The sequence below is a fragment of the Drosophila melanogaster genome, chromosome 3L (genome assembly GCF_000001215.4).
Source record: "Drosophila melanogaster chromosome 3L".
In the NCBI taxonomy this organism is placed as follows: Eukaryota; Metazoa; Arthropoda; class Insecta; order Diptera; family Drosophilidae; genus Drosophila; species Drosophila melanogaster.
This window is the reverse complement of record NT_037436.4, coordinates 23030250-23041906: the sequence shown is the minus strand read 5'-3', so window position 1 is coordinate 23041906 and position 11657 is coordinate 23030250. Positions and strand designations below refer to the sequence as shown.

General features: G+C 35.9%; 1 protein-coding gene across 6 annotated transcripts in view, besides 7 other annotated features; it reads right to left on the bottom strand.

Moving 5' to 3' along the window:
* The first annotated feature begins 807 nt into the window (after positions 1-807).
* Positions 808-919: a mobile genetic element.
* Positions 920-1104: 185 nt separating this feature from the next.
* Positions 1105-1338: a mobile genetic element.
* Positions 1339-1606: 268 nt separating this feature from the next.
* The window catches only part of nrm (neuromusculin), a 41929-nt gene continuing 31878 nt past the window's right edge, over positions 1607-11657 (bottom strand). For 3 of the 6 annotated variants that reach the window (NM_001259962.2, NM_001043156.3, NM_079494.5), the window contains one exon: positions 3630-3895. In NM_001259962.2, the coding sequence (NP_001246891.1) occupies positions 3749-3895 (147 nt within the window). In that variant the 3' untranslated portion in view covers positions 3630-3748. Of the gene's footprint in view, positions 3896-4153; positions 4270-7519; positions 8414-9705; positions 11089-11657 lie in introns of all 6 variants that reach the window. The other 3 variants (NM_001275303.1, NM_001259961.2, NM_001259964.2) reach the window with 3 other exon arrangements.
* Positions 2219-2685: a mobile genetic element.
* Positions 5309-5487: a mobile genetic element.
* Positions 5505-5840: a mobile genetic element.
* Positions 6336-6539: a mobile genetic element.
* Positions 9189-9504: a mobile genetic element.

Sequence of the window (11657 nt, the reverse complement as noted above, 5' to 3'; positions counted from 1 at the left end):
ACCTTATTTATTCTAATGTCTTTGGTGCGATATTGAAGCTGCAACCAGAAGGTATAATCCGATATATGATATGTTTTACTGTTCTCCGAGAAGTTTGTATTACCTTGAGAGGAGAAAAGTATCAAAAATCATTAATCATTTGCTTAAAACAACGTAATACGGGCCAGCGCCTTACCCTATAGCCCTTGTGAAGAAAAAATCTGGTGACATTCGAATGTGCCTTGGTTTAAAAAAGCATATCTTCAAAGATAATTTTCCTTTGCCCCTTATCGAAGATTGCCTGGAGTATTTGAAAGGGATATGTTGTTCTTCTGTTATTGATTTTATCAAATAAAAGAGGTCAAAGAAAAATCCGTGCCATTTGTTATCCCTCAAAGACAATACGAGTATTTGAGGTTGTCTTTTGGATTGAAGAATGGCCCTGCTGTGTTCCAACGATTTTACGTTTTAAGATTTTAAAGGAAGAATTAAGTAATTTATAGTTATTGGGACACAGATATTTGGATATTTGTATTCGCGAATATAATTTAAAAGGGTATATTATATTCGTTGATAAGTCAAGCCCACACGTTTCCAAATGATTCGATATTTTTTCATATTTGTATTAGTATTGTGAATTTCTATAGATTTATCAAAAAACATTTTGCCGCGTCCACATGAATTTTATAAAATATTTTTAATAATTTTATATGATTTGAAGCGTTTCCGACCTTAAGAAGTATATACAATATATCAGGATCAATAGCCAAGTCGATCTGTCCCTCTCAGTCCCAGACGGAGGGTCTGTCCGTATGAATATGCATCTTCCAGAGACATAGACTCAGAGCCCACTTTAACGTCCAAAAACCGCACAATACTGCCACACCCACACATTTAAAATCTGTTTTGATATTTTTTCATATTTTTATTGATCTTGTACTATAGATTATGATGATAATTATTCTGAAGTTAGTTTTAAGTACGATTTTTTAATGCATTCCTTAAAGTAGGAGGAAGTAGCATAAAGTGAATGCGGCACTGCTGTTTGGAATTCGAGGTCCTCATGCAATTTCAAACTCTCACATGCATCTTTGTTGAAATTCAGATGTACTCTTTTGAATATGTAACTATAAAAGCTAGAAGGTTGAGATTCATTCACACAGAGCTAGTTTGTTGACCCATATTGCCACGCCCACTCTTATGGCCTAAAACCGGACAAAACTGCCAATGCCACACTTTTGTAATTTTCTATCGATTTGGAAAAATTTTTTTGTACATTTTTATCGATTTGCCAAAAAACGTTTTGGCACGCCCACGCAGACACAGCACAAAACTGCCACGACTACACTATTAAAAAATGCTCCTCGTTTTATTGTTTGTCTAATATTCATAATTACTTTTACACGCTTCATGTCGCTTAGGTCTTCCGGATCACTCAGGTCAAACGGCTGGAAGCTGCATCTTAAGTGTTCAGCAAACGCGTTTGCTTTTTCTTGACTATAGCGACACCATATACCTGCAGATGTTGTAACTGTGGCTACCCTCTTCACTGGCCTCTTAAAACATTTGGTGGCGTTCCAAGGATTATGTTTAGCGTTTTTAGACTCAAGATCGACCAGATATGCATCCAGAGATTTACTTTTGAGGTCAATAAGCATTTTCTTGAGGTCTTTACATGCTCGATTGTACGCAGTCTTGTCACTCCGGCGTCTGCTGATCTGCCGGACCCTCTTCAGTACTTTCCTCTCTCTTACCATGGTAGCTAAATCTGTTGATTATGATTTGCGGCTCTAGGGACTTCAACTGTTGGTGTTGCAATGTTCGCTGCAAAGTGAGACTATCTACCACATCATCAATTTCGTTCGGAGTTTAGAATCCGGGCTGAGGATCTATGTGTTCTTCCAGCCAGCTCTTGTAACTGCTGATATTTGTGTTGCGCCTTATAAGCTTCACTGCAGATGAGGTACGACTTTTTAAGAGGATCTTGATCATGCTATGATCCGAACACAGGTTGTAGCGGGCAGAGGTGGACATTTTTTGGTAGGGTCAGTAGCTTTGCTTACCGCGAAGTCCGAGAGATCAGGGATCCCTGTGAAGTCAGTAGGCCAGTATGTGCGTTCTCCACTTGAGTGAACACTGCAAACCATATTCCTTATACATTTGAGAATTATTTGGGATTAACAGTCCTTATCGTGTGTGCTTGGCGTTGAAATCTCTGTCTTTTTTTTTTTGTAAAATAATTATTATTCACTAGGAATCGTTCAGTTCCTTCTGAACTTAACATAATGTGTAGCTTAAAAGATAATATTATGGATACTGTTCCTTAATTATGATGTATACAAATGTACCGTGGAGAGATTATGCTATCTTACGTGTAAGGAGTTCATGGGGATGTATTCTCTTTAGACATGTATTCTCTTTAAAATAGGGTCGACAAGATCATTCGCCAACGTGTTCGGGTGGGCGCTGTCTGTCGGCATATCGGCAGCTGTGGAAGTTTATTTGGTCTCCCAGTGGGACAACTTTTAAGTCCCTTTCGATAACTCGCTTGCTCACATACCAGGGTAGCCCAGATGCATGTCGTTCCGCTCGCGATTGTATTGCTCTAAGCCTATTGAGCTGAGTCTTAGAGGCGAACTGCCTGTGGGGAACTCCCACACTTCGATGGCGCAGGTCAGTGTTGGACCTAATATGGCTTTTATTAAACTTGGGCGCCAAGTTGTTCAACTGCGAGGACAGATCGGGGTAGCTTATTGTATACCGTGGCGTCAAGTATGCTGCAAATTTTGACTGACTACGTCAACAAATGAATCCTGGCAGTTTGACGAAGCACACCCAGAACACGTTCGTACACTGAAAGGAATCTCGATGAAGACGTCCTAGCTACAGAAAATACTCTTGCTGTCCCACGTCGCGGTGATATGGCCAACAACTTCATTTCGGATCGATGGTCCAATACCAACTAAGTACTTTTGGCAAAATGCAGGCTTCTCTGCCGTTCATGGATATAGCTCTTTGTCAACCTAATTCTTGATACTGAAAAATTAAGTGCAAAAAAATGAACATGCTCTTTTCATATTCTAATTCACCATTACTTTATTAACTTTATTTTAGAAAAAATCTTTTAATCACACTATGGTCATATCTACAAGGATTACTCTCAAACAGAGAATTGCAAGTTAAATACGAGTATTCCCGGGTTCCCTTTACATCTTACCTTACATAAACAGTAATGGTGGAAATATTTGTTGGTAAATCCCTAATCTTTAATGTTGCAAGAACAGTTGCACAATTTTTTGTTATGTTTTTTTTTAATTTTTTTGCCGAGTTTTTAAATATAAAATTTGCATGAATGTAAGCAGTTTACTTCGAAATTTCTTGACGCATTTTTAAAACTATTTCTATTCTTCAAACTAAGCTTCAAGGCGCACGTGCACAGATAAATAAATTCGATTTTCACTCGAAATAAAAATGATGGGTTTAAAATTAATGTAATATATATGGTACTTAATCTAAAACATTCAGTGACTACCGCCATTAAAAAAAATTTAAAAATAAAAAAATTTTAAATAAAGTTCTCTCGAATTCTACTTATCAATCACATATCGATCGATCAATCACAATCGAGAGAACTTTCAGAAGATTTTTTTGTATGTTAATGTTTTTATTCAGTATACTCCATATTAAACATTCTAAACACTTCAAAAATTTTCTAAGCTAAAATCCACAATTTATTATTTAAAATGCATTGTCAAAACAAAAGAGAAGATTATTTAAGATCATCAAGAGCGCCTGACTCCTTATTTTTCTTTACTTGTGAGTATAGGGAAGCCGCCTTGTAATTGATAGGTCCGTAATGTTGACTCTCGAGATCAGCATAAATGAATTCATCATCAAAAATTTGGGCATTTATGGGCTGTTGTATGGATAAGGAAAATAATATAAGTGAAAGGCTGTCAAATTTTTAAGGGGTTATGTATGAATAATATTCATAAAATAAGCAGTTTTCATGCAAATGAATAATGAATAGCTCCTAGTTATGAATAATAAACTGCAATAAAATTGTGGTGTGGCTGTCAGAAACAATTAGTCTGTGTTAAAGCCATGTATTACATTTTAGCGAAATATAATATTACAAATAATTGAATTTCAATTAAACAAAAATTAAATTTACCTTCTTTCTACTCGGACAATGAACATTATCTCTTTGTTATGGAAATGTATTCAAATTAAAACTTAGAATATATATGTATTGCTGCTTTTGTAAGGATCCTCAAAGTCGGAAAGATGCTAAAAAATTACAATTTGATTTCTTTTAAGAGAATTGATGAAAACTGTTGTGAAATTATTGATAAGTGTTATAAACGATGGTTAAATTGTTTGTCTTTTAAAGTTTCCAATTGTTATGAGCGTGCCGCCAACAGAATTTTACATAGATAAGAAGGCCTCTTCTATATAAAAATATTTCATAAATCTTTGGTTAGGGATTTTTTTTACATCCTAATATTTTAACAGTCTATATTTGGATGTTGGGCATTTATAACTAATTAATACAGTCGCAGTTTTGTATACATTCTTAAGATAAATACATATAAATAGATATATACAAATTTTTAGACACAATACTTGAGTACTGACTATTTGTGAGTTTCCGATTGCATTAATGAACAAAGTGGTTAAAAACTTAAAGAAGTAACTATAAATGAAAGCATATCAAACTACCATTAAAATAAGATTTGAGCGTCTGAAAACACGTGTGACCAAGATTGTAACTTGTACACGATTTAGGGGAGTGTGTTTTGACATTATATTTTTGCTTCCTATTTAAGCCTTGACATATTTTATTGCTTTGTCAATGAAATAGGTTGCATAATACTATAGGATTAGGAATAAACACTTCTTTTTATACCCTTGCAGGTGGTATTATAGTTTTTGGACTCATGCCTTAAAGTTTGAACCATTATTCCATGAACGTTATTCAATCCAAAACCATCGATTGTTTTATAGATTGTTACCATAATTGATGTTTAATAACCAGATTAAAAAAAAAATATTGGTTTTTTAATTTTGTATATTAAAAATAATTTTTGTATTCTGAATATCTGCAAGGGTACAAGGGTACTCCAACTAGGAGAGGAAAGTTTTTGATATTTACTTGTTACTTTAATGATATACTTACAGTTGCGAAAAAAATAAAGGTACCATATTAGCCTATTTTATTCTTGATCAAATAAATTAAGGTTGCGCTACCATTATTACGAAATATTTTTCTCATAAATTTGGGGAATTTCCCTTATATGATGAAAAATGTAGAATTTACCATTTCTAATTATACCCGTTACTCGTAGAGAAAAAGGGTATACTAGATTCGTTGAGAAGTGTGACAGGCAGAAGTAATAGTTATCGACCATATAAAGTATATATATTCTTAATCAGAATAAATAGCCGAGTCGATCTGACCCTGTCCGTCTGTCTGTCCGTATGGACGTCGAAATCTCAGGAATAAAATGAGGAAAAATTTGAAAAAGTGTGGGCGTGACCGATTTGGTGGCTTTAGAGCGTTAGAGTGGGCGTGCCAAAAAGTTTTTTGCCAAATCGATAAAAATTTACATGCCTAATAATATTATAAAATAATATTAAATAATTTTTGGGCAACATGGGTCAATAAACTTGCGCTGGGTCTATGCCTATAGAATATGTTTGCTTAGTCTCAACCATATACCAAATATACTTCCTGAGATCTTGACGTTCGATGTTTACAGGTGGACAGACTGACAGACGGAGAGGCGGACATTTCCAGATCGACTCGACTATTGATGCAGATCCTTCTGCCTGTTATATACTTTTCAACGAATCTAGTATACCGTTTTACTCTACGAGTGACGGGTATACAAAGGCATTCCAGTTCCTTTTAGGCTCTGAAATGTAGGTAGGCGACTTATTCAAACCTTGATTGGGCAAGTTTTTTTCACATCTGTAAGGCTTAAGACATAATAGAAATTTTAAATGAACTTTAAGCTAATTGAAATGAATTATTAATGCAAATCTTTCAATACATTGGATTTAGTTGACAAACCTTGTAATGCATGACAATTGATAGTTTATCTGATAGTTTATTATTATTTAATCCCAAAAACCCGATTACATAATTACGATTAAGGCCCATATTTATCATTTCCTTTTTATATTATGTATCAATTGTAGGGAATTTTCACTTAATGTTAAAAAACTAGGGTTTTGCCGGTAACCAGAATATAATGAACTAAATAACTTAAAGTTTACTTAAAATTTAATGCTTTCTTTTTCGTGAAATTCAAAATTAACAAAATTGAAATTTACAAAACGGCTTTCGATTTTTATATCCGTTACTCGTAGAGTAAAAGGGTATATAAGATTCGATGAAAACTATGTAACAGATAGAAGGAAGCGTTTGCGACCATATAAAGTATATATATTCTTGATCAGGATCAATAGTCCAGTCGATCTGGCACTGTCCGTCCGTATGAACGTCGAGATCTCAGAAACTATAAAAGCTAGAGGGTTAAGATTAAGCATACAGATTCTAGAGACATTGATGGGTCGTATGTTTGTAGTTCCGCTTAATAATAGTCGTCCTATTTCTACAAATTTAAACCCCGAAAATATCTAGAACGCTTTATGTTCGCGATTAACTACTCGTTTGGAATATCTAATGTAATTAATATTTACATGAATAGAAATTGCTATTTCATACACACTATTCTTATGTCACGAATGAGATTGACGTCCAAAAGAACCGAATTTTTATAAACAAATTATTTTTGATTTGTAAGCTTATTATTTACGTTTTAAACGTTTAAAAATATCGGTACATAAAATAATTTTACATGTGTAACATATTCAACTTATCAGCCCACAAATTTTGTAACAGGTTTGATACATTTTAAGATGGTTACTGCTACCATAGGTAATAAAATATGTCGATGCCATAAAATGTATTACAAAGGCGCATATAACTTTTTTGTCCACCAAAAGTATCACACTTTTTAGAAAACAATTTTAACCGTCATAATAAAACCCATGTCATGACGGGACCGTTTACTTTCAACAAAAAAAAAAAAACAAAAAAAAACAGTAAACTAAACAAAATCACTACTCTTAGTAGCAGCTTTTTAGCTTTCATAGTTCCCGATGGATGGAGTGATAGACTAAATGGATAGATCGCCTTTATAGTGTTGGAAACGTGTGCGTTAATCTGTCACACCACTCTTCATTGAATCTAGGTACCATTTTATTCTTCTAGTAACGGACATTAAATGTACATTCCGAAGCTATCACACGTAATGAAGTGTTTTAGTTTTATTAGTTTGGTTTCATGGACAATATTAAAAATGTTGCTTGACTTAAGGGTATTAATTGATTTTTTGTGTTATAATTATAAATATACTTAATATAAAATACCTTGTTTGCGTCACTTAGGCTTTAATTGTCTTGATTATTTTAATATCTATATATGTACTTCACAACTACTTTGCGACATAAAATATTTAACAGCACCTACATTCGCGCTTTCAACAGCCGTCGATGAACAGGAGCTGTTGGTCGGGGCAGTTTTAAGATTGTCCGAGGTGGGATTTATATCGTTTTCTACAACGCATTCTTCTTCACAGAAACTGTATCCAAGGTCTTCATCATCTTCTGCCCCTTTCAAATGGCGTACAGAACCATGTTTCGGAAAATCGACTTGCTTCTGTTCCCCTGTACTCTGCACTGCCGAATTGTTCAGTGATGGTATGGGTGAAATTGGCTTGAATGCATGCTTTTCACTTAATTCCAGTGCATCAAACACCAGTGGAAATTTTTCTTGATCAACCTTCCGACTTTCGTGTAGCTGAAGTTGCAGTCGCTCCCTCAGTTGTTGTAGCTTGCCGTTGGCTGTCTGAGTGCTTTGGAAATGGAAGGTGTGATGTTTACGCAACGGCAATCGTATAGGACGTCTCGCCACTAGGCAATCGGCGGGATTACCTACTAATGCGTTCAAGGGGCCCTGGGACGGAAAATCATCGATGTCGGCTAGAGAACCTAGTCTTGACCCCTGTATGTGTTTTGAAGCTAGCATTCCTTCATAATGTTCTCTATTGGCGCCAATCCCGTTTTTTTTGCAGATTTTTGTGGCGTTCTTGACTTTCGAATGCTCTGGCGCTGCTGTTTGTGGAGCACTCGAGTTAGATTTGGAGCCATAATTGTAAGTTTTAAATGCTTCTGAGCTGTTGCTCTGGGCTTTTCTGGAGACTTCACAAACGTCGCCAGGTCTTGCATATGGGTGGCTTTGGATATGTTCGTATGGGTTGTTAATGGTTTGCCGCCGCTGTTTCTTGTTAATTTTGTTACCGGTGTATGATTCATTGTTCCAATTTTTAACTAGAAGTGGATTAATAGCGAGCATTTGGATTTTCTGCCGTTAGTATTAATATTAGGTTGTAAAAATCATGCATTATACGGGTTATGTTAAAAATGCGTTGTAGTAATGTTGTCGCCGTATTTATTCCACGTGTATAAAAATCATGAAAGTATATAAAGTTTAAAACATGATCTTAAATAAAAATCAGAACGGTTTAATAATTGAAAAGAGAATAAGGATATGCAAGAACAACAATGCGTGCTATTGCACTACTTACTATGATATTTTTGTCAAGGATATTTGTGTGTAATGGTTGAACATTGGTTATGCCAAAATTCACTATAATTTGGCTAGGAATAACACTTCAAAATTCACTGGATCATGTTTTCTGCGCATAAGGTTAAAAATTATTAGGCTATTGAAGAAAAATCCCTGTTTAACGTTTTGTTTTAGAGCAGTTTTGTTGTTTTTTCTACTGCATATGTACCTGACAATGTTTCCTTTTTTCCGAGCTGTACTTTATGTACACTACAAAGCTTTTTGTACTGCAACTCAAAAAATGACCACAAACTAAAAAAAAATGTGACGAGAATAAAAGATTATGACTAAACTTGTCTTGTGTTGTTTTTACATTCCAGTGGATGCTTTGTCGCACTGATATTACTTAAATACGTTTTGGTATATTGTCCCCATGTGCCAGATAATTTACTGAGAATGCATTGCTTTGATTCCCGAGACATTCATTCGGACAGGCAGGCGATAACGGACTAAAAACTAAACTAATCTAGCAAACGGAGGTATACCCGGATAGATCTAGGTGTCATAGAAAGTCTAATCAGCTGTCTGGCAATTCTCTCCAAAATACTCGAAAGGGTATTCTTGCGTAGAGTGCAACGGAACACCCAAACAATTGATGCTTTAGGACATGGGCAGCAATGCTGGCACAGAGTAGTGAACGCGGAAAAATACTACCGTTCCACTTTCGCTCTGCGCAGAGGAGAATGTATCTCTAATGTACCTACACTCAAGTACTTAGGGCCGACCCTGGATCGCAGACTCACTTGGCTCAACCAGGCAGATCTGCGCCTGAGACAACTACTCAGGCTTATCGGAAGACGGCCAAAGCTAAGGCAAAACCAAAAACTACGGGATACACCTGTGTGGCACGGCAAGTACTTCAAACCGTCTAAAAATACAGCGATTCTAGAACAAATGAGCATTGTCTCTGACGCACACCCGTACGACGAGAATGCAAGGAAAAAAATAGAAAGTGTATATCAAAAAGTAGGAACTACTATCTACTTCTCTTCTTTTAAAAGGTTGTATATTTATCTGCATATACCTACCTCGTTCGGTGTCTCAACAGAATCACTCTGGGCTGGCACTGTCGACATGATATATTCGCTTCTGCTGGATGTATCTAAACTAATGCATTCTGAAGGAGTAGAAGCCGGCCTCAAGCTCTGGTGACCCAGCTGATGCTGCTCGCATTCATTTTTAGTAGTCTCCTCGCTGTACCGATTTCTTGGTTGAGGACGGTTGCAGTGCGAAGGGGCAAAACTTTGCACTGTGCAGGACTGATGCAATGTGGAACTGTCATCTAATTGTGCCTCGCTTTCAGTAACATTACTTGTATTGAAAACATTGTTATGGACTTTAATGTTTCTGTGTGCATATTTTCGAACTAATGGACCAGAGGATGAGTTTAGGGTTGCCATTTTTGGTTTTGAAAATTGTGACTCGTAAGAGCTGTTGGAAATTCCAGAGTCGCTCCGATATATGCTGATGCGTTCAGGCTCCAATTGATGAAAATCAGAACCTAGGCCTTCATCTTTTTTTTCCCGGTGCTGGTGAATCCAATGATGATGATTTTTTATTTTATCTTTGCCTGGATGGGTGTGCGTTTGTACAGTAGCCAGGTTGCACTCGTCTTTTTTAGATAATGTAATTTGATCATCTGCGCGCTCCAAAACCATGTTCTGATATCCAGGAGGATCATATACGCGCATCGGTTGAACGTTCGTGCCAACATTACAAAGCCTATTGCAACCAAGGGAATTGTGTATCTTGCATTTGGAAAGGGAGCTATCGTCAGTAGCGGAGGGTGTTGATGATGTGGTACCACCTATGGGATAGTCTTTATCCAGGTCCTGATTTCTTACCTCGATTCCGCCTAGATGCTTTAGCGAATAAAATTTGTTCTCAACGTTCAAAGTGCCTTTTCTGTGCCTCGCACGTGGCATATTGCCAAGTAATTCTTCTTCCGTTCTATCGTATTTCCTTAAGTTAATATTAACCAGTGCCGAGTGTGGAGTATGATCAGTATTACACAGCGAGTTGCTGTTTAATTCTTTAGACGCTCCTTGTGGAAATATCATTTGCAATTTTTCCGAACGTTGATGCTGCTGGTAATACTCAGTGTAACTTTTAGAAATGCAATTGCTGAGGTTGTGTTGATCTTGAAGATTAGAATCTGGTTTAAATAAGCTTTGGTTATACTGTACATTGTTTGGTGGGCGGTGCATTGTGGTGTACTGCGATCTCTGATCATTAAGTGCGTCCTGATCGCAAAAATATTTTTGATGGTACAATAGTGGATCATGAGTGGCCTGGCAATCTTGGTAGAGGCCGACAGATGGCTGATTGATATTTCCAATCAGTTCCTTGGGTCTTTGAGCAACGCGCACCGCATTTGTGTTGTTATTAAAATTTGTAGGGGTAGTAGAGAACTGGTTAGCAAATCCATGCGTAAGCATCAGTTGTTAGCAAGGAGCACACAGAAGGAAATGTAACAGAAAAATATCAGTTTAGTTTTAGGTAAAAATATTAGCTAAATGAAATTTTATATGCATTTTATAAATTTTTTGTTATTCTTGTCGGTTTACAAGTGTTTGCTAGCGAACAACAATAAAGATATAAACACTTAAATAATAGAAACAACGATCAAGACTAGAAGATACATTAAAATCGTTTCAGTGTTGTCTTTACCTATGCAATCAATTTAAAAAACTTACTTAGCTATTTATATTGTAGTTCAAAAGGAAAAAGGGGTGTACAAAATTATACAACAATTAAAACTGGTTTAAATTTCTCCTTAAATTTATACAAATTATTTTTAAAAGTAAACTATAAATAACATTCTTTGGCGGGTGCTCTTATAATGTGTATCTTTTTAGCAATGTGTTAGGAACTGTGTAACGAAAAAATTGCATAGATCTCACCCAATAAATTGATTGACAACAGTGCACCGATTCCGAACACGTTTACGAGAATGGTATAGAAAGTAGTGATTTGCTAA